The sequence below is a fragment of the Panthera uncia genome, assembly GCF_023721935.1.
Source record: "Panthera uncia isolate 11264 chromosome B3 unlocalized genomic scaffold, Puncia_PCG_1.0 HiC_scaffold_1, whole genome shotgun sequence".
In the NCBI taxonomy this organism is placed as follows: Eukaryota; Metazoa; Chordata; class Mammalia; order Carnivora; family Felidae; genus Panthera; species Panthera uncia.
Window position 1 is genome coordinate 76,248,677 of NW_026057582.1, and position 22,044 is coordinate 76,270,720.

The following is a 22,044-nucleotide window of genomic DNA, read 5'->3' on the forward strand; positions in this document are numbered from 1 at the left end:
TTTTCTGAAAGCCAAACATAGAGGGATGACTTCATTCCCAGTTTGCATTTTCCGTTAATAACCTTTCCTCTTTTTACATTATTGAATCAACACTTAAAAAAATAAACTGTTTGGAATTCTTCCACATGGGAGATTTGTCTATTCTTTCTTATATATTTAGTCATTTATTCACATTAATATGGACTTCACATCTTCATCTTCTGCTTTGGGTTATCATCCAATACTACTTTATTTATTTTGTCACTCAAATTTTTCCAGTTTTGGCCACTGGGAGCTCTTTCAGTTGGCTCCTATGTCCCTTGGACATAACCCCATGTTTTTTTTTTTGCATTTCCTTGCACTATAGGATTCTCCAGTCTCATCCGATAGATTTCTTGCCCCAGCACTTGGACCAGCCCTTTCTCTAAGAAGCCTGGTTCCTCTCACTGGAGAATGGTATTAGAAGCCATTAGAAACCAGCTAGTTGTGCTTGCTTCTACTGTGATGTCATTACTTTAAGGCCCTCTCAGCTGACAGAGCAGCAGGTATTTGTGTATACAAAATATATAGAAATGTTTCTATCTGCATTAGTATTAAGTTGAGCATGAACTTAGCATACTGATGTAGCCAACTCTAATGCATTTCCACTGGGGTCATCTAGCTGCTTCTCCTTGTGTATCTGTAACCTTCCATTCACCAGGGGGAAACCTTGCCCCTGCCATTTAATGACTGCTCACTTCCATTATATATGTAGAATGGGTACAGAATTATTAACACAAGAAAAACTTTAGCAACTAAAGTGTTCATGTACAGTTCCTTTTGCCTTTGGTCTTACAGTCTGTATTCATTTCCAAAGTTTCTTAGGTCAGTATCTTATTCCCCACCCCTTCAGGGAGATCATTTTTTACATTTTTTTATACACTTAGATTCTTCTGTCATTTTCTGCCTTCATTTCTCATTATTCACTCTTCCTTATAGTTTATTTCGTTTTTATCCTTTAACTCATCTCCAAATCACTCTTCAAAATAAATTTCCAAAAAGAACACATGTAGCATCTAAAGTTCTAGAAAAGCCTTGGCAGAATGTCCAGGGGAGAGGGCAGCACAAGAGATATTGCCTGCCTTCCTAAGTCATCTAAGCTTGTTGAAAAAATCATTGTTCGTGTGCATTTGGTGTCTGATCCGTAGAAGCCCCTAGATTATTTTTGGAACAAAACCAGCTGTTGTAAGAAACTTACATTCACCAAAAATAAGCTTTTTTTTTCCCTTTTGGGTTAAGTGCTCCAAGGGAAATTCTGAAGATTAGAATGGGTTCCACAGAGAGCAAATCAAATGCCTGTCAAATCTGTTCAATGCCCTTCACAGGTATTTCACATTCTGTCACCCTTCAGATCAGTCACCTGCTTCTACGTTTCTCTCGCCATGTTCTTACAATCCTTGAGTAAAACAAGGGCTGATCTCTCCCTTAAAATATTCCTTTTCAAGTTGATAGTTCTGTATGTAGTTTAATAAGCAAATATAATTGGAGTGTGCTGGTTGGCTCATGAGATGGTTTTTAAAATATATCTTGTGGGGCGCCTGGGCGGCTCAGTTGGTTAAGCGGCCAACTTCAGCTCAGGTCATGATCTCGCGGTCCGTGAATTCGAGCCCCACGTCGGGCTCTGTGCTGACGGCTCAGAGCCCAGAGCTTGTTTCAGATTCTGTGTCTCCCTCTCTCTGACCCTCCCCCGTTCATGCTCTGCCTCTTTCTGTCTCAAAAATAAATAAATGTTAAAAAAAAATGTAAAAATAAAATAAAATAAAATAAAATAAAATAAAATAAAATAAAATAAAATAAATCTTGTATTACATCCCAGAGGACTATGATATGGCTACTGATATCATAGAAAATTATGCCTGAGTACACCCTGTTTTTACAGTTGTTAGACCACTGTAGGCAATGACCACAGGCTGTTGTAAACAGAGAAAGAGCACTGCAAGATCTGAATGTTCAACTTGAAATTCATTTCTAGACTTGACTGCCACTGGACAGAGTTTATGTGCTAAGTTACCTTTTCCACAGAGTGAATCTCTGAGAAACTAGTAGGCTGTCATAAATTCTGTTTTTGATCTAAAGACTCAGGATAACCCCATTTATACCTTTATTCCTTCATTCTATCAATTACTCCACGCCATTCTCCATGCTTACTGAACACCTAGGATGTGCTGCTTGTGCTAGAAATGAAGAATTTTAGATTGAATGAGAAATTTTCTGCCTGCAGCAAGTTTTCAGTCCAGAAGGGAAAGGAAAACGTAACTAGATAAATGCAGAGTAGGACAACGCTATGACTAGGTCACGGAGAGGGAGATTAACTATAGCTTCTCATAGAGGGTAGTGCTGTTGGGAGTTCTCTCGTACAACTGGCTCCTATCTGTCGATAAATATTGTCAGTGTTAGGGCCAGATGCACAGTCCATATATGCATCCAAATATTCTGTATGGGATACAGAACATGAGAATGTTAAAAATGTTCTGTTTTCAGGCATCCATTCTATAGCACATACCTGGATGTATTCTGTAAGAGAATTGAAAATCTGCTTCGTGACTGCCAGAGCTTTGGAAAAGTTGTGCTGTCCAGATTCATCAATGATGTCCTTCCCTGAATAATACCAGTAGAAATCACTGATTGATTCCTAAGAATAAACAAGTAGAGTTTAGTATTTCTCAAATTTCAGTCTGTGATGCTAAACCCAATGTTCAGGAAGAGTACAAGAGAATCCTACATTTCTATGACCTCTTTGTAAAGATAGAAACCCAGGACTCGGGCCACCTGGGTGGCTCAGTCAGTTAAGCATCCGACTTCTGCTCAGGTCATGATCTCATGGTTCATGAGCTTGAGCTCAGTATTGGACTCTGTGCTGACAGCTCAGACCCGGGAGCCTGCTTCCGAGTCTGTGTCTCCCTCTCTCTCTGTCCCTCCCCGACTCATGCTCTGTTTGTGTCTCTCAAAAATAAATACACATTAAAAAAAATTAAGAAAAAGAGAGACTCAGGACTCTGAGAAAGCGCAGACATATCTCATCCTTAGCGTCTTTTAGGTACATATACCCCTTTAAAAAAGAACAGATAGGAAAGAGGATAGTGTTCAGCTGGACGTTGGTGACCATGATGTAGGACAACTTACTCACAATGAAAAACATACATTAAAGGCAATACTGATTATCATCCAAAAAATGGGCACAATGGAGGCAACACATCAGCTGACACTGTTAGGTGCCACGTATCGTTCTGACTCGCTGCATACGTTTAACCTCTCCATCTTTACTATCCTAGGAGATGGGTGCTACCCATTTTACAGATGAGAAAATTGGAACACACGGAGGTTAAACAGATGGCTCCAGGTCACAACTGTAAGCTGCGGAACCAGGGTGAAGAGTCAGCAGAGAGAAAAGAGAATCTTTTTATGTTTGTGTAGATTTTCCTGATATTATTTGGAATTCTTTCCAACAGTTGAACCGAGTGACTTCCTAAGCACAAAGCGACTTCTTAAGACTCATTCCCACCCTCGTCTGTACCTCTGTTTCCTAGTAAAAAAATCTGTTTTCATTCATGCATTTCATTCATGCATTCAATGCATCCATGCATTGTGGCTCTAGGGCACTGCGGTGAGGTTTTCACCGGCAAAACTGAAGTAAACCAGCATTTTATAACAGATGATTTGATATTTAACCAAGTTCCCTATTTTAGTCTTCAAACACACATATTTAGGTGTTTGACTTCCCCTAAGTGTGTGGACATAAATTATAATCCCTTTCTTATTGGGGCTTGACTGTACGCGGGGCCTTCCCTGACCCCATGGTAACTGTGTTCAGCTTCTGGAGACGTACGTGAGCCCTATGCCACCATCCTAGACCCACTCACCTGCAGACGCAGGAGGTAGTCCACGGTACTGATGATGACATTGACAGTGGTGGTGTTGCCCATCTGAGTCCGCAGGAAGTTCTGGAAGTCTGAGAACACCAGGGCTGGGTCAGAGCCTGTTCCCAGCATGCCGAGGGAGCTGGGCAAGTCCCCTCGGCTGAACTCAGAAGAGACGTGCTACGTGAAAAGCCTTACACAAGGCCATCCTGTTTGGGTCCTGGCAGGTCCTGCAGGACAGAGTTCTGCCCTGAGCCCCCCCACCCTGGTGATGCCAGAAAGTGGACTTAATGAGCCCCGAGGGACTTGACAGAAAGGGGAGGGTGTTTAGATTCACCATCTGAAGCTTCTGGAAGCAACTTAGCCTGGGTGGCACTAAATAACATCAGCCCTGACGTTAAAGTTCCTTTTACATAAGGTGTTTTTTTTTTTTTTTTTTTTTTTAGGAATGGATTAGCTGTCGTCCTTCAGCCAACAGCTGGTTGTATTAAATGTGGCATCCTGAGCTGAATCATAATTTGGCACCTGAATGTTGTTTTCCTTTGACAAATCAATCTGTTCCACTTACCACTGTTATGTCCTTCACAAAGTAACTGCAGGAATCTAAAGAGATCTCGTGTAAACTCGTCATTCTGGAGTACTTTTTCACCTTGAAAACAGAATACTGGTGAGCATTTGTTTGGCTTCTCAACACAGAATACTTTCTGATGCAAAACAGCAGCAAAATTGATACAGGGCCTGTGTCAGAACATTTCAGAAAGGGAACTTTAACTGCAGGGGGGAAAAACCCTATTAACCTGGAGCTGAGGCCGCAAAATGCAATGACCAACAAAGCTAAAATGTTTAGCCCCCTACCCCCCATGCATTTGTGAGGAAAACAGCTAGGCTAAGGGCAGTAATGGTTCACAGTCCACACCCATGCTTTACAGATGGAAGACAGTTCCTTAATTAGGCATTGAACTGCTGAGTTAAGCTTCACATGCAACCACCAAGCCTAAAATGTGTCTGCACTGCAGCAACTAAGTAAGGTCCCTGGGGACTCACACACACATGGTACACAACTTGAGCCACAAACTCAGACTTACCACGCTCACGGACAATGACTGGGGATAAGAGAAAAACAGAAGAATGAAAAGTAAGAAAAATCATAAGGACCATGATAAACTGTGTCTAGTTAAGATTGGCTCTATGGACACATCCAGCCTTTATCAAAGCTACCGGTGGAAATATTGTGCTGAAAGTGAGCACACCCTTGCACGTTTAGATGCACCGAGCAGGGGCTCTAACCAGAAATAGTTAACGAAGAAATCAGGAAGAGAATGGCCTTCACATTCATTCGTTACTTACGTGTTCCTTCCTCAGTAACCATCCCCAGGCCTTCAGCTTTATTCTGCCTCTCAAATGCATTCAAATCAAGGACACTTGTAACAGACAAGAGGAAACAAGGTTCAGGGCTACGCACGCCAGGAAAATGGATTTCTAACGTCACTTGTACCTATTGACTAAGAATCTTGTCATTATATTACCATAAATGGCCTAACACATTACAGTGTGGTTGAAAGTGTGATAGTTCCCTGGATTTGTGCCAAGCGGTGTTGTCCAAGGACGCCCACAGCTCACAGACATGCACGGAGAATGGTTAGAAAGAGTTACAACTGCCCTTGTTTGTCCAGTTTGAGCCCTTTCTTACGCGTGAAAATTTAGAAAGGTTTCTCAAGTAGAGTTGGAATAATCTGCTTCTAAGAGCTCCCAAAAGAAAGTTGACTTTAAATTGCACTAATTAATGCTCACCTCCTGCATTTACCTATTCTGAGAATCACAAGGAACTGTAGTTTTTAGTGCTCAGAATGAACATGGATGGAAAGGGCTACAAATTTCAGATTTCAAAGGGTCACACCCTTTTAGAATTGTTGCATCATTCAGAAGCCAACAGTAGCTGGATGAAGCTTTCGGGGGGCAACGGTGTCCGTAGTATTCCTGAACCTGTAATAAGCTGGCCCTTTTTTTTTCTTGTTCCCACACTTTCTCCAAATTTCTCAGTCACAGCCACCACCAAATCCTACTTAGCCAGGAGCCACGAGCACCACCACAGAACTTGATAAAGAGGACAATGTATAATCATATTATTTCCAATTGGGACTCATTCTAGTTCTGTGACAGGCTCTAACTCCTTCCCGACTCTGAAAGACTTTACAGAACATCATACAAGGTCTCACAAAAATCTAGCTGTTAGGGTAGCTTGTGGCTGAGTCCTTTAAGAGTCCACAAAACTTTGCCTTCCTTTTACCACTGGGCAAAGGAAATGACCGTTGGATTGGAAAGACATTAGGGAAAAATCCAGCATTTCTTCCCCCTTTTAGGGAGCCACAGATCTTCTGCAACTTAGATACATTTTAAAGAGAAAACAGTGGGGCGCCTGGGTGGCTCAGTCGGTTAAGTGTCCGACTTCAGCTCAGGTCACGATCTCGCGGTCCGCGAGTTCGAGCCCCGCGTCGGGCTCTGGGCTGATGGCTCAGAGCCTGGAGCCTGCTTCCGATTCTGTGTCTCCCTCTCTCTCTGCCCCTCCCCATTCATGCTCTGTCTCTCTCTGTCTCAAAAATAAATAAACATTAAAAAAATAAATAAAGAGAAAACAGTGAAAATTCCTACTGCCATATTGTTGGTTTTTCTCAGATCCTGCTGTAAACAGGGTCTTCTCAATAACATAAAACCATCCTTCTATTTGGGTTTTGCTGTCAAGGGAAACAGGGCCTTTGGACATAGCTGCTTTAAAGCAGCAGTTCTGATTCAGCAGACAATCTGGAGACATTTCTGACCCTTACGGTGTTCCAAGCCACCCATTTCAAATGTTTTAACTTCTCTGTTTCAATATTTTACAAATACGTATTATTTTTATAATCAGTAGAAAAGCATAAAAATATCCTAAAACTTCTGTGAGAACTCAGTTGGCTTCTAAAGGTATGTCACTTGTCTCTCCAAGCCATCATTATAAATGAGTTTAGTAATAGGAAGTATTACAGACTACTAAGAGAACACTCAGAAATTTAATTGAGAATTTCATGGGCAATATGGAACTGGACTGCCTTGATTTTTGGCATCTCTGAGTCCACATGTACTATTTTACACTGAGTGGGTCAGGTCGGACACTATCACATTTTCTTTTCCTGAGAGAGGTAATAAATGGGTTGGTCATTGGTGGGGGAAAAATGGAGCTCAGTATAAGGGATTGTACTGCAGCTCAAATATGCTCCCTACAACCCCTGGGTGCGATATTTACTCCATCAAAGAAGATTAGCAAAATTATGAACTCCACCAAAAGAATGTCCATCCTGCAAATTTTTAAGTGCAAAGCCTAATGCTCTATTTTTAAGAATATTAATTAGAGGAAAATGAGCTAGATAATTATAACTTTGCTTTCTTTTTTTTTATTTAAAATTTTTAATGTTTGTTAATTTTTGAGAGAGGGAGAGAAAGAAAGAGACAGAAAGTTAACAGGGGAGGGGCAGAGAGAGAGAGGGAGACACAGAATTCGAAGCAGGCTCTAGGCTCTGAGCTGTCAGCACAGTCTGATGTGGGGGGGGGGGGGGGGCTCAAACCTACAAACCATGAGATCATGACCTGAGCTGAAGTCGGAGTCTTAACCAATGAGGCACCCTTCTTTCTTTTTTTTTAAAGCTTACCTATTTATTCTGAGAGCACGTGAGAGAACGAGTTGGGGAGGGGCAGAGAGGGAGAGAGAGAGGGAGGGAGGGAGAGAGAAAGAGGGAGGTAGAGAGAGAAAGAGAGGGAGGTGGAGAGGGAGAGGGAGAATTTCAAGCAGGCTCCACACCATCAATGCAGAGCCTGATGTGGGGCTTGAACTCACTAATTGTAAGTTCATGGCCTGAGCCTAAGCCAAGACTTGGACGCTTAATCAACTGAGCCACCAGGTGTCCCAACCTTGATTTCTTTCAGAACGAGTTGTAGACTATTCACAATACATATGAATCTTACAGGATAAACTGACACTTTTCTTGGAAAGATTGCTAGCTTGTTTCCAAAATGAGCAAGTATGGTAACCTTATGACCTTTGGCTACACATTGTTCATTCGTCAGGGGGTCAGCCATGAGGTGATGCTTACACACATGGTAATAAAAGTGCGAAGTTTAACGCTTTGGTTTTTAGGCTATGGCAAAACATTCCTGGGTTAGGATGTCCCTCTGTCGAAACGGATCTGTCAAAATATGTACCCACCCCATACTTACTCAGGCTCCAAGAATTGTTAAGGATGAAGATTAACAAAGTGCCTAATGGGTCTAATGAAAACACAGCATTAGAGTCCTAGTGAGGTATTCCTCCTCTTTTTCATTCTTTTCTGGATTGACTTTTATGAGGATTTATGTTTAAGCGAAACACTCAGCTCTGAGACAAACAACATACCCCCAAAAAGGAGGTAAAGGTAATTAAAAAACCGAACCAGGTGTGTGTGTGTGCAATGGAGATTACATTTTCCCTTCTGTATGCTCTTTGAACGTAATCTTACAGACTGGAGGAACAATCCCCATCCTTTTAGCTTTCTAAGGCAGGTAGGTCTTTCCTCAACAATTCCTTGACAAACTATTCTATTTTGTGCTCCTCCTCACCCCATTCTTCTTTCTTCTGAACAGAAAAAAAACGCTATAGGTGGTTTTCCCATATTTACCTGCAAGACTGCATAAGGCCGGAAAGGCTTTGAAAGAATCCAGCATCCTTTTTCTCCTTTAGGTAATCTAGCATTTTCTATAAGGGAGACACATTTTAAAAGGAAAAGCAATGTAAATTATTCCACAAATACTGACCCTCCCAAATGTTATGGAGAAATGCCAAGCCCAGTCACACAGAGTCATATCCAGGTGGTTTGTAATCTTGGGTAAGCATTAGAACCACACAAACCTTTCCATGTGCCTGAGCCCCACCCTCTTGTTATGGAACCGGAATCTCTTTGGATGGACATTTTATTTTATAAAGATCCACTGGCATTTGTGCTAGGGCAGTATAGGAGACCATGGGCATTCACAGATTTACTGTTTAAAGTCTCTCCCATTTGGGAACAAGCACCAGGACTGTGATCTAGTTAAATGTTGCTGAGATAGAATATGAAAAACTCATGTGCTCAGTATGGTACCCTGGAGCAAGGAGCTTAGCCAGTAATGAACCCAGTTGAGTTCACTGTCTTTCACAATCAGACTTTGTTACCTCTGTTCTCTGTTACTGGGAAGGCAGTAACTTTGTCTGAACATCATAAAAATGTAAAAAAGAAAGAAAGAAAAGAAAAGAAAAGAAAAGAAAAGAAAAGAAAAGAAAATCAACTGATGGGGTGGTGACGGAAGAGAAGAGAAAGTGAAGGGTGTCTTAGAAAATGGAAGTTCTTTCGTGACAAATTGGTTTGGGAAGAATGAAAGGCTGGGAAAAATTATGTACAATAATGGTAGTTATAAATCTGGAAGTTCTCACAGGCTACATCTCTCTGTGATGTAACCCTCACGAATGCCAAGAGTCTTTGAAATGTCACATTCCTGGGCACACAGATGATTTCAGGCAGAGCCTGGAGGGCCCTGGAGACACCAGAATCTTCCTGTCTCCTTCAACCAGTTTCAACTCAGATTGTTGAATGAGTTCCATGTGCCAGGAGCTCCCCATTAGGCTTCCGTGTGTTCTCATTTAATGCGTGGTGGCAAGAGTTTGTGGTTGCTTCATTCACTGCCGTACCCTTCATCCCAGAACAGAGGCTGACCTTAGTGTTGTCAGCAATCACAATACAGTTACTGAATGAACGAATAAACAAATGAATGAATGGACAAACAGGTGTGTGAGGTTTATGAACTCCACTTAACCGACTGGGCTCCTTGCTCATGGGAAGACAGCTAATACATAAAATGATTAAAATAAAAACCTAAGGCTTAGAGAACTTCCTTCAGAGCCTGTTTGTACAAGAAATAAATCATCTGATGATGAAAAAATTAAATGTTTTTCTCTTTGAACCATGGATAAACCCTCTTTATCAAGCATACATTTATCTGTAGCCTCCTAGCTCCGGTTTTATCTGTGTTCCCAGCTACTCTGATATAATTGGCCACTAAGGGCAAAACACCAGCACAGGTGATTCTGGGTGGCTCCCGCTGTAGCAGAGCCAACACCTCTCGCCCGAAGTGTGACAGCTGCCAACTGGGGATACCCTGGGAAGTGTGCACTACCAACTGCGAGTCCCCAGTACCTGTTGTACACCAGCGTTGCCCCCATTCAGAATGGCGATCCCCAGCTTCAGAGTCTCAACCACCATGGGGCTCATCTCACCTGCCATGGTGAAGATTCGATTGAATTACCAAGGAAACAGAGGGTAAATCACATCTACTGGGCTTTGTTGGGACTCTTTAATAATGACTTCGTGGCACAGTGTGCTATCACTGTGGTAGCTACAGGGCCCATCCACAAATCACAGAATCACCTTTGCTGGCACTTATCATCTGGAGGACCATCTCTGCAGCCCCACGCTCATGCAGTCGAGCTTGTTGGTAGAGGGTTTTCTGCTTTTCCATTTCCTTCTCCTGGAAAGAAAAAACAACCACAAAAAACAAAGCAAGGGAAGATTTATTAATCCTCAGGCAATCTGCCATGGTAAGGTACACTGAGGGAGAGAATCTGCTTAAGGAAGGCAACACATGTAATTTTGAACAGAGGAGACATCTGAGGTTGGTTTTCAGACACTATTCAGCTTTCCAAAACTGCCCATCCACAATTCACTCCTATGGTGATGATGAATTTCCCACTTTCTGCACTGGTAGGAAACATAGCCCATTCCCCTGTAATACTATAATTATAGGAAGTGACCCCTGGTGAAAATGTGTTTGTTTTCAATGTTCCAACATACAGTGAAACCTGCTGAGGGCTCAGGTGAAGCAAATCTGCCTGAATGTAGAGAACACCCATTTATCTAGAATACTCAGGCCGGGGCGCCTGGGTGGCTCAGTCGGTTGAGCGTCCGACTTCAGCTCGAGTCATGATCTCACAGTCTGTGAGTTTGAGCCCTGTGTCGGGCTCTGTGCTGACAGCTCAGAGCCCGGAGCCTGTTTCAGATTCCGTGTCTCCCTCTCTCTCTGACCCTCCTCCATTCATGCTCTCTCTCTATCTCAAAAATAAATAAACATTAAAAAAAAGTTTTTTTTAGAATGCTCAGGCCACCATTAACAGACTTTACCAAATATGGAATACTAGAATGTCAAGGCCTTCCAGAACTATAATTATAGTTACTTTCACTGTTGTCTACTGTCTCTATAAAAAGGGTACCAGTAAACTAATAGGGTTTTTATCTTGGGAGACTCTGAGTCCTGCATGCCTCAAAATCAAAATTGCTAGTAATTACATTTATAGAATAGTAGTGCAAAAATCACCCTAGTGTCTCCATTGGTTTCAGCTTTCATGTTTAGACGTTTGAATTTGTCCTTCTCTCGCTCCTGTTGCTACCATATTTGAGTAGGAGTACAAAATTTCCCAGAAGACCAAACCCATGGGGGGGGGGTTTGTGGACTGACTGGGTGCCTGCTACTTTTCCTTAGGTTGGAAGAGAGACAACAGAACCATGGCTAACGCATGCGCTCCATGCACGCAGACCTGTGTGCTTGTCACCAGATACACGTGGTGGGCGAGCCACATGGTTAATGTCAGCACCCACCTCTGAAGGTCTGATTGTTGCTTTTGGCTTTGGAGGGTGGCCCTGTCTTCAATCTTAGTAAAAACTTACTTCAAATGTCTTTTCCTTGTCTTCCTCTTCTTCTTCGTCCTCCCCACTCTGACAACTCTGGATTCCGTGGAACAGGGAAAGGAGGAAACAAGTTAAAGATAAGCCTCATAAACAAGACTGTTCTACTGTGCAAGGGCAGGGGACAGGATGTAATTCACACGCACCTCAGGACCTCAGCACTTTGTAAGCCAAGAACATTTTGACCACTGCAGGGCAACATTCTACTCGAAATGTCATCTTTGCAGCTACCAAGGGGTTCAGAAATGAGAAATGGGAACACCAAGCTCACAGAGCCAGCAGGGACCTACCTGGTTTAACCATAGACCTGAACTCTTCCACCATATAAAGTTCTGGTGTAAAGGGAGGCAAGAGTGCAGGGAGCTGTCCCTTTCCAAACAAGAGCTCGGGGCTTGGCAACAAGACTGGAGACACCTAGGATGCGAATCCCAAAGTGCTCCTTCTCATCATGACCCTGTGGTGCAGCAGCTAAAGGAACAGGTGCTCCTGTACCCCAACTTATCCCTCTTTCTGCCTGATGTGAAGGTTTCACATTTGAGAAGGAGCAATTCCCTTACCACTCAGCATTCTGGAGGCCACGGTCACTCTACGTGACATAGGAACAATGTCACTCTGCCTCTGCCAGAGCACAGGCTCTCATTCCAGTGTCTAAAGCCTGTTTCCAAATGTACTGAACTTCCTTCACCTACAGATGTGTTTGAGTTTTTGGATATGTTCTGAACATTGACTGAAAATGCAAAGACAGTCTATACACCTAAACTCCATATAGCTGGCTTGGAACTGCCAGGTGAACTGAGCCATTGGCACCCACTGTTTCCACAATGCTTCCGAGTTTCCTGAGGGGGATGGTGGAATGGTTTGCTAATGTCACCCCTATGGCACATGAATTGTGCAGTGCCTGGAGTCCATGTCATGACCGAGTCCTATGCCCTGCTGTTCAAAATGACAGTTTTCGTGTGTCTGAAGAGGCAAAAGGGAAGAGAGAAAGACTGAGACGATGAGAGCAGAAAACTCAGGTGTACCTTGGCCATCATGCTGGAATAGGAGGTGTACAAGGGGTCGTCTTCCAATTTGCTGGAAAGAATGGAGGAAATATTTAGCAGGCTCTTTTTTGGACTCAGCAGAAAAGACTAAGAGCCACAGAAATCTTAAACTATATGTACTAGTGAGTGAATGAACAAACCCCTTCCCCCACCCGGATTCTTAGAAACCGCTCTGAAAATCTGCACCAGCATTGGCTGATGGTGGAATTCAGGGATGAAGGTTACAGTTGCAGGCTTCTCTTCAGCCTCAGTGTCTCACGTTATGACGAGAGGGCTGTGGCTTATGTAGTTTCCCCGGATGGTTCCTGATGGCCAACAATAGGGCAGCCAGGAAGAACTGTTTGAATCTGGCACCCCTTTTCCAGGCAGTGCCGTCTGTGGGATGGAGGTGTGGGGCTGGTACAGCCACTCCCGGTGCTTCTGAGAAGCAGGACGCTCTGCTGGTGCTGACCTCCTCTCCGTGAGAGCATTGCGGCTAAAATGGAGAATGATCTGATGAAGTGGGTCTGGGTGCTTGTCTGTCTCCTCCTCCTCCTCCTCTTCCACCTTGGGGCATTTCTACACAAACCAACGCAGACACGTGTTAGGCATGGACCTCAGCACAAGCCACACAACCACATGCGAACAAAGAGAAGGGAAAGCGCAAGGCACACAGTGCGTCAGATCAAAGCACAGAGAGAAACCACTATGTCGTATGTTTATCACTGGGTGAGAAGCCCTTAAGGATGCAAGGTTTGGGACGTAAATATATATATATATATATTTTCAGCCAAAGAAACATTGCAATTCTCAATTCCAACCAAATGAAAGGAAAAGCAAAAGCCTGACCACAAGGGAGGAGCTACAGACTCCAGTGAGCAGAAGTCTCATGCAAGCTCTGGGCACCTGAGTTCAGGAGGGAGGCTCTGGACAGCTCCCCGAGAGGCTGGACCTCTCGGTCAACACTTGAAAGTTCTCCTGGAGAGGTGGGCTGGAACTAGGGGTGGGGCAGGAGTTATAAAACACCGGGGCCATTTGGGGTCTGCTAACTATCCATTTCTCTCCTAACTTCACTGCTGATTCTAAAATCTTCTTCCTGAATGATGTCATCCTGGAGCTCCAAGCCTGGCAGTTTCTCCTCTTTAACTCTTCTCAATCTTCTCTTATGGAAAAGGAAATAGCAGCTGATGCAAGAGGTGGGAGTTTCTAGCAGCGGCAGAGCCCGCAGGGCATACCATATTCAGTAAATTGTGAGAGCTACGCAGGCTGCGTGAATGGTTCCGAAGGGCAGGGCCGAAAGGGCAGGGCTCACTGTCAAGTTCACCCTCATCAAGAAGCTGGGAAAACTTAAGAGCCGTCATTCTCACTGATGGGAGTAGAGGAAAAGAATGAAGGGCATAAAGACAAATGGGAGAAAAATGGGAGAGAAAGGATTAAAAGCAAAAAAGAGAGGAGAAGGAAAAGAAACAAAGGGAGACAGGGAAAGAGAAACAAAAGACTGGATATGAGAAACACAGAACAAGATTAACAGAGAGACTAAGGGATGAGAGAAAAAATAAGCGGGGGAAGTAAGGGGAAAGAGAAAAAAGAACCATGGGTTGGTCAATGGAATGGAGGGTTTATTTTTTGTCTGAACCAGGACGAGGCTCTGTGGTGCTTCTGCAGTCAGCTTTTTTCCCCTTGCATGTCGTTTTAAGTAGTTTTAGAGCATGAAGTCTGTTAGAGACGGGGCATGACACGTTTTCTGAAGGGCCAGATACAGGAATGTGAAATGCAGGAAGGGGATTTGGATGTGCCTTCCCTAAAGCAGAGCTACTGGCCAGAAATGCAGAGCCTCGGCTAGGACGGGGTGGCCTCCTGCAACCAATGGTGCTCAAAACTTCACTTAGCGTGAACTTTTCATCGCATGGCTGTGCATCCCGAGAAATGTTAGTTGTTAATAATGATGATGAGGATGGTAACAGTAGCACCTCCAAGTGAAATTCATCCTCTGGCTCCTACGACCATTAGCAGGGCCTCCTCTGAGAATTTACAGTTAGTTCCTTCCCAACGGATACATCCGATTCTTTGTGAATGTTTAACTGTTACAACACACACACATGAATACAAAAGTCAAATTCATTCACACCCATATCTGCTTCCAGCTGAGTCAGTACTTACAGCCAAGTCCTGTACTAGTTTCTCTTCAAAGGAATACTCCTCTGTTTCTATCCAAAATCTCTGATAGCCATGGAGGAAGAGGTTAATGGAGCGGTGCCTGAGCGGAAGGGGTGAGAGTGAGGTCAAGAGGGATCCATGGCACACCTTGTTTTAGTTTGGGTGGTTAACGGTTAGTAAGCAGGACAGACTTTTGTACAATTCTTGCCTTCTGATTGGTCAGGGCAGCCGGAAGTACACCAGAAGCATTAATTTCAAAGAAACCAGAACCCTCTAACATGCCAGTTCCCGAATGTCTGGAACACCTTCTGAATGAACTAATCATGGTTAGTGGGGGGAGCTGGTGGTAACTGAATTCCTACTCTGGTCACGAGGGGTCTTTATCACATTTCTCCTCTAATGGTAAATGATTCATTGGGCCAAGACACAATCCTGAAGTATCTGGTTAATATGGCAATGTGGTTATCCCTTTTGGCCAATAACCTGTCCAGGTAATCCCATTTAAGTAATGCCGACGGCGAGTGGTGTAGCCGCAGATATATCGAAAGCAGCAAAGCATGGGTCCTTTGCAGTGTCTCCAAGGAATGACACCTCCAAGGTGCTCCGGCTTTTGTTAGGAAGGCAAGACTTGGGTGTGCTATGCTTCGAGCACCACTTCTGTATGCCGCATGGACTCCAGTGGTGGCCCTGGAACACTGAGTAACTGTCAAGAGCCACCTACTCTCTAAAAGCCAGGACTGACTCCTGGGAATATGGCACTGAATCGTGGTTAACTGATTCCCAGAGGTGAGGATAGTGGTGAGAGGGAAGGAGTAAAAAAATAAGATGCAGGTCAACATCAGAGTCATCTAAGACCTGACCTTGGTTTCTGGAAGAACACGACCCTTGCCGTCTTTCTTCGAATTCTGACCAATCAGAGGTCTTCTTAAAAATTGTACAAATTTGTGTGTTTATGGTAATGTTAAATCATGAATCAAGAAAGGAGGAGTGTGCAGAAAGTGAGTGGGTCTCTCCACAGGTTACATTACCATTAAAATGGGTATAAGCCTGTCATACTGAGTTTTTTCATTAACCTTTTCCAGCCAAACCCGTTGAAAGGTGGTCAGGAAGAAATTGTTAATTTTGTGTCTGGAGAAAAGCACACAGGTTGTCTTTTAAAAACTAACATCAGAGAAACAGTTTTCACATAATAAAATAAATCCCTTTAGCCCTTCCATCTGGAAGACTCCATGCAGTTTACATCATGACAAGGTGGAGAAAGAAGTGGTCTCCACCACCAGCCTCTCTGTTTTTATTATTGTTGTTATAAAATATACCTACAATCCTCCATGCTGGGGAGAAATCCAAGGCAAACTCTCTAAAAAGCTGGGTTACAGGCGGGCCTGGCCACATTTCATCAAAGACACAGTGAATTCCTGGACTTAACTGTTCCCTGTACAGGGGTAGAGAGGGTTGCTGAAGGAGCAACCAAAACATAAGAGGATGCTACTAACATTTTCAAAGGATTTAGGAAAAAAAATGCTTGTTTCGTGAGATTTCATTTCTGCCTGGCTGGCCCTGGAGACATGGGCTGAGAACAGAGTCCTCCCGGAGACCCAGTTAGCACATGAGGCATGGGCCTCTACCACAGAGGAAAGCCGATGCCTTTGGATACTTCACCACTTCTAGGAAACAGACAAAAATCCTGTGCATTTTTGCCTTCTCTGCTGGGCTATGAATTTCACTTTTCTGCCAGGACTTTAGTGGCCTTCATACCCACGACTATTTGACTTAAAATTTTGGCTTCTCGTTCATGAATTCTACTTCCGAAGACACTAGTCTGTTTTCTCAAGAGTCCTGGAGGACCAGGTGTGTGCCTCAGAGGTCATCAATCTTCACTATCTTCAAAGACCCCAATGGGAAAGCTCAGGAGGCCAATTGGCTCAACACAGGGTCACAGAATGAATGATGGCCAAGAAACACAATCTGCTGAAAGCAAGTGTCAAGCCTAGGAATCGTCTGTTAGCTCATAGTCCAAGGGAACATTTATTTACACTCAGAAAATGCCTTTCCAAGTCAGTTTATTTTTCCTGACCAGGTGAGGATGGTTCATACTGATTTGCAAGCTGATGAAGCAGAGGCTGATATTCTATCACCAGCTTTGTTTACTGGTCACAGGCCCGACCTTGTTGACTCTGCAATCAGTCTGAGGATGGGAGAACCGCCACATGGCCAATGACACCGAGTCAAGTGTTAGTGGTCAACGTTTATCCAATCTGCACTGATACTCTGCCCTGTGTTGAGGGAGTACATTTCAGAAAAGTCTTCACATATTTTTGACTGCAGAGTATAGACTGACCACATAGATAAGGCAATATGCCCATAACTGGCCTCTTACGACATCTTTAGCCAGTGCCCTTTCTTCATCTTGAGGGTGATGACACTGTGTGCAGGGATTCTCAAGTTACATTTCTGTAGCTGATGAGGAAACAAAGTAATTTTGGGGCCATCCAAGTACCTCAGTATAGATACATTGTTTGATCTGTTGATGGATTCTGAGTAAAGCATTTTCGAGACCCTCCTTTTCCCAGGGTTCCTTTACATCCTCACAAAGAATCCCACCTCAGTAAAACTAAGAGCTTCCATATGCTAACTGGGCTGACTTTAAGGTGTAAAATGGGGAGTTAAGGCAGGCATGGGGCACTAGGGAATCACATGTGTTTTCAGTTTTTCTGCTTACCTTGACTGCCTTAATAGCCCATGATACTACATGCAGACTGTAAGGGCGCCATTTATGGAAAACTCCATTGGAAAACTTGGATCATGGGTGTTCGTGCCACAAGGGAGCACAGCTGAGGGAGGAAACCTTAATTCCCATTACTGGCTCCCATGCCAGAAGAATATGACAGAATACTTACCTGGGCAAGTTGTACAGAGGGGCCATCCTGAAACAGGCCACCACTGCCCGTTTCCGCTGCTTTGATAACAGTTTGTGCCAGACTGCCTTCTTGGACCTCAAAGGCTGTTCGACCTGAGAAGACACCACAAGGGTAGGTGCACACCAGGCTAACTGGGTGGCAGGAGGGAGTCACCTGCAGCTAAGGCTTCACAACCCTGCAAGAGTTCTGATTTCTCAACCACAGCCAGCCAAAGGTACCCAGCAGCAAATTATTCAATTTTTTTTTATTGTTTATTTTTGAGAGAGAGAGAGAGAGAGAGAGAGAGAGAGCGCGCGCGCGCGAGTGGGGGAGGGGCAGAGAGAGAGGGAGACACAGAACCCAAAGTAGGCTCCAGGCTCTGAGCTGTCAGCATACAGCCTGACGTGGGGCTTGAACTCACGGACCGTGAGATCAAGACCTGAGCTCAAGTCGGACGCTTACCCAACAGAGCCACCCAGGCGCCCCTCAGGAGCAAATGATTCAGTTTGTGGAGGTCTTAGGTTTTCTGCCTTCTCCTGTTTTTGTATGTTTATTGCCTAATAGAAGGTTTACAAATGGGTAGGGGGATTTGAAGGGGTCATTGATCTAAAGGCAAAAATTTGTAAAAAAAAAAAAAAAAAAAAAAAGGAAAGAAAGAAAATAAAGAAAGAAAACCTCTGAGGGAAAAGCATTGAGGAATCTGCTACCACCAGGCACCAAGATGACATCTGGAGGTGAGCTGGGATGATACTTGTTCCTGGTTTTGGGTCTTATGATAACATTAAAAAAAAATTTTTTTTTTACTATTTACTTATTTTTGGGAGACAGAGAGACAGAGTGCAAGCAGGAGAGGGGCAGAGAGAGAGAAAGGAAGAGATACAGAATCTGAAGCAGGCTCCAGGCTCCGAGCTGTCAGCACAGAGCCCAACACAGGGCTCGAACCCATGAAGCGGGATCATGACCTGGCCTGAAGTCGGATGCTTACCCTTAGACTGAGCCATCCAGGTGCCCCAAGAACACTTAACTAAGAGCTGAGTGTAGAGATCAGCTTTCTAGTCTCCAGGGCAGTCTCGCTTCCTCAGTCCTCAGGGCAGATGTGCCTTACCTGCTCCAGATGGAAGACAGCTGCGGAAATTCTCTGTACACGCTCTACGGTCTTTTCTGGATTGGAAGGTTCTTCACTCTTCAAAACATCTTTGTAGAGGTTCAGCTGCCACTTTACTGCTGGGTCATCCGACTGCAAATTAAAGCACACAGGAGGTGAGCAGCACCTCTTGCACTGAAAAAGCCTTGACTCCTCACGTGGTTTCAGAGCACCTGAGACTCTTCTGTTACTGCTTCTTTCTCATTTTCTCTATCATCTTCACCGGAACATTGTAGATGCTACATAGAAACTTTGTATTCTAGCCTGTATCTCTTAACTCATCCTATTTCCATCCCTTTCTATCTGTACTGCATTCTAATTTCCTGAAATCAACCTTCCAATTCATAAATTTTCTTTTCAGCTGTGCCTAGCCTGTTTTTTGACCTACAAATTGGATTTTTAATTTTAATGAATGCTTTTAACTTTTGTAATCACTACGTGGTTTTTGTCAATCCCATATCTACTCTCCTTAAAAAAAAATGAAAGAGCAAGTGTTGCTTTATGGCTACCATAGCTATCTTTAGCTCTTTAAATATTTATCAACCACACTAATTTTTAAATTTCTTTCTACAGTTCCTTAAGCTTGAATTCTTCTCTTGGTTACATCTTCTGATTCTCTAATGATGGTGGATTTTCTTTCATGTTTTTTTTGTTGTTGTTTAAACATGACCTTGTCTTCAGGTGGAGTTTTATTTATTGGCATGTTAGCCTGTATTCTAAGAGGTGGAGAGTCTCCAAGTGGTTTTAGGGTTGTCTCTATAGGAGATTTATAGGTAAGGTTTAAGGCTAATTTTATGTAAGTTTCTTGCTCTGCATTTGTGCACAGCATGGGTAATTAGGTCCCACACTCTTCTTCGTTGAAGGCTATTAACAACCCCAGCGTCTAAGATACATATATGGTTCAGAAAGCTCTATTAATTTTCCCAGCTGCATCAACTTCTCCTCATTCCTGTGATTTACAGTGTCTTGTTTATCCTGGCACTTGGGATATCTTTTTACTGCCTTTTTGTGTAGCGTATTTTCCCCACTATACCCATATGTTTGGGGTAGAAAGAAGTGGCTCTTTGTGTCAGCCTAATCCCGCATCTTAGGGCGTATTATGCCTGAGGAAAGAGTTGTTCAGATTCACAGGCCTGGAAAAAAAATCTCAGACAGCCTTTAAAATCCAAGTGGTCCTCCCCGCCCCCCCCCACCCCCGGTTTGTACCAACTCCAAATCTCTAGATCAGGCTGTGCTAAAACTCCCCCACCCCCCACGTGTCCATTTCACTGTTGAAGAAGCCTCACAGTCAGTAAATTTTGAGACCTGATCTAACCCCCCTACTATGGCTGGATGTTTATACATGGCAGGTGGGAAGGCATGCTTCATTAAATGCCTCTTTGCATCCTCTTTGTAATAGCAAAGGAAAGAACAAAAATGAAGGGCGAACCCTACACCCCCCCCGCCCCTCCCCCCAACAACAACAAAAACTAAAGGCAGAGAGCTAGTCCTACCACTTAAACATCAGTACTGGGAGACATTTTTTAGAACACGTTAGAGAGAACAGGAGTAAACTAAATGGGAGGAGGGCCCCCTACAGCCAGAGGGAAGCCTGCATGAGTTCCGTCTTCCTGCCCCATCACCTTTTCCTGCAGGTGCAAGTTATTCCGCACATGTTCTTTCACCTCTTCATCGGTATCCCTCTGTGGAAAGAGACGTTCAGTTTTATTCCTAGAGGTCACTATGGAAATATAAAGTAAGGTGCAGGGATGTATGGGCAGCATATGGGCAGTTTTGCTGAGATCTTTTTTTTTAAGTTTATTTATTTTGAGAGAGAGACAAGAGTGAGCAGGGGAAGCAGCAGAGAGAGAGAGAGAGAAAATCCCAAGCAGGCTCTGCACTGTCAGCTTGGAGCCCGACACGGGACTCAAACTCAAGAACTATGTGATCACGACCCAATCGGAAGCCAACAGTCGGATGCTTAACTGACTGAGCCATCCAGGCGCCCAGCTGCAATGTTTATTATAAGAACAAAAGAAGAAAAATTATAGACTTGTCCTAAGGGCATGTGCTCTCAAACCAGTTTTTTTAAAAATTTTTTTTAATGTTTATTTTTGAGACAGAGAGAGAGACAGAGCATGAATGGGGGAGGGTCAGAGAGAGAGGGAGACACAGAATCTGAAGCAGGCTCCAGACTCTGAGCTGTCAGCACAGAGCCCGATGCGGGGCTCGAACTCACAGACCGTGAGATCATGACCTGAGCCGAAGTCTGACGCTTAACTGACTGAGCCACCCAGGCGCCCTAAACCAGTTTTTTTTTTTTTTAATTTATTATTTTATTTTTATTTTTAGGGAGAGAGAGAGAGCAAGTGGAAGGGAGGGAGGGAGGGAGAGAGCGTGGGAATCTTAAATAGGCTCCATGCTCAGCACAGAGCCTGAGGTGGGGCTCAATCCCACAACCCTGGGATCATGACAAGAGCTGGAATCAAGAGTCAGATGCGCAACCCACTAAGCCACCCAGGCACCCCCAAACCAGTAAAGGTGAGAGTGTATCGCCTGTGTGCACCTTGGTTTCTGTTCATCTGTCGCCCTGGGAAGGAGAACTAGCCCTTCAGGCTCTGAGGAGCTGCCACCACCAGTATTCCACACTCAGCCAGAGCAGACGGGGGACTTACATAGCTGTATCGTGACTTTGCAAGGGAGATTAGCTCCTGATCGCCTGGCGTGCACATATTCAAACCAATGGGCAGCATTTTCTTGAGCGCAGCCACGATGAGAGAGGTCTGGATGGAGTATAAGTCTCCCCTCCGCTTGGTCTTCTTCCGTTCCTGGTCCTGTCCTCCAGACTAGGAGATGAGGTTGAAATAAACAGAGGGGCTCAGTGATTCTGAGAGGAACGGCCTCCTCTTGGAGGCAGCCTCCCTCCTTGTGGCCCTGTCAGTACAGGGGGAGCGGGGGGCTCAGTACCTGTCAAAGCACAGTGAGAGGAGTGTGTGAAACACAACCGGGTGGCCATAAAGGACCAGCACTGGTCCTGTGCCCTCTCCCTGTGCACATGCTCACAGAACCACGTAAGTGGACACACACCACGGACACCTGCAGTCTTGGCTCACTCGTTTCCGGGCCCAAATGAACAAATAAACTGGTGTCTTTCCAAAAGAATGGTTTGATAACTGATGAGATGACTCCAGGAAA

At 44.1% G+C, this 22,044-nt stretch overlaps 1 protein-coding gene across 1 annotated transcript in view; it reads right to left on the bottom strand.

Moving 5' to 3' along the window:
• RYR3 (ryanodine receptor 3) overlaps positions 1-22,044 on the bottom strand; it is a 367,593-nt gene that overhangs the window by 31,566 nt on the left and 313,983 nt on the right. Inside the window, exons 71-86 of the mRNA XM_049611650.1 lie at positions 21,525-21,695; positions 20,493-20,552; positions 18,832-18,963; positions 17,727-17,839; positions 14,833-14,929; positions 13,145-13,251; positions 12,673-12,724; positions 11,633-11,689; positions 10,340-10,439; positions 10,109-10,188; positions 8,558-8,634; positions 5,223-5,296; positions 4,961-4,978; positions 4,444-4,524; positions 3,879-3,967; positions 2,522-2,650 (exon numbers count right to left, since the gene is read on the bottom strand). Coding sequence (XP_049467607.1) covers positions 2,522-2,650; positions 3,879-3,967; positions 4,444-4,524; positions 4,961-4,978; positions 5,223-5,296; positions 8,558-8,634; positions 10,109-10,188; positions 10,340-10,439; positions 11,633-11,689; positions 12,673-12,724; positions 13,145-13,251; positions 14,833-14,929; positions 17,727-17,839; positions 18,832-18,963; positions 20,493-20,552; positions 21,525-21,695 — 1,437 coding nt within the window. The remainder of the gene's footprint in view (positions 1-2,521; positions 2,651-3,878; positions 3,968-4,443; positions 4,525-4,960; positions 4,979-5,222; positions 5,297-8,557; positions 8,635-10,108; positions 10,189-10,339; positions 10,440-11,632; positions 11,690-12,672; positions 12,725-13,144; positions 13,252-14,832; positions 14,930-17,726; positions 17,840-18,831; positions 18,964-20,492; positions 20,553-21,524; positions 21,696-22,044) is intronic.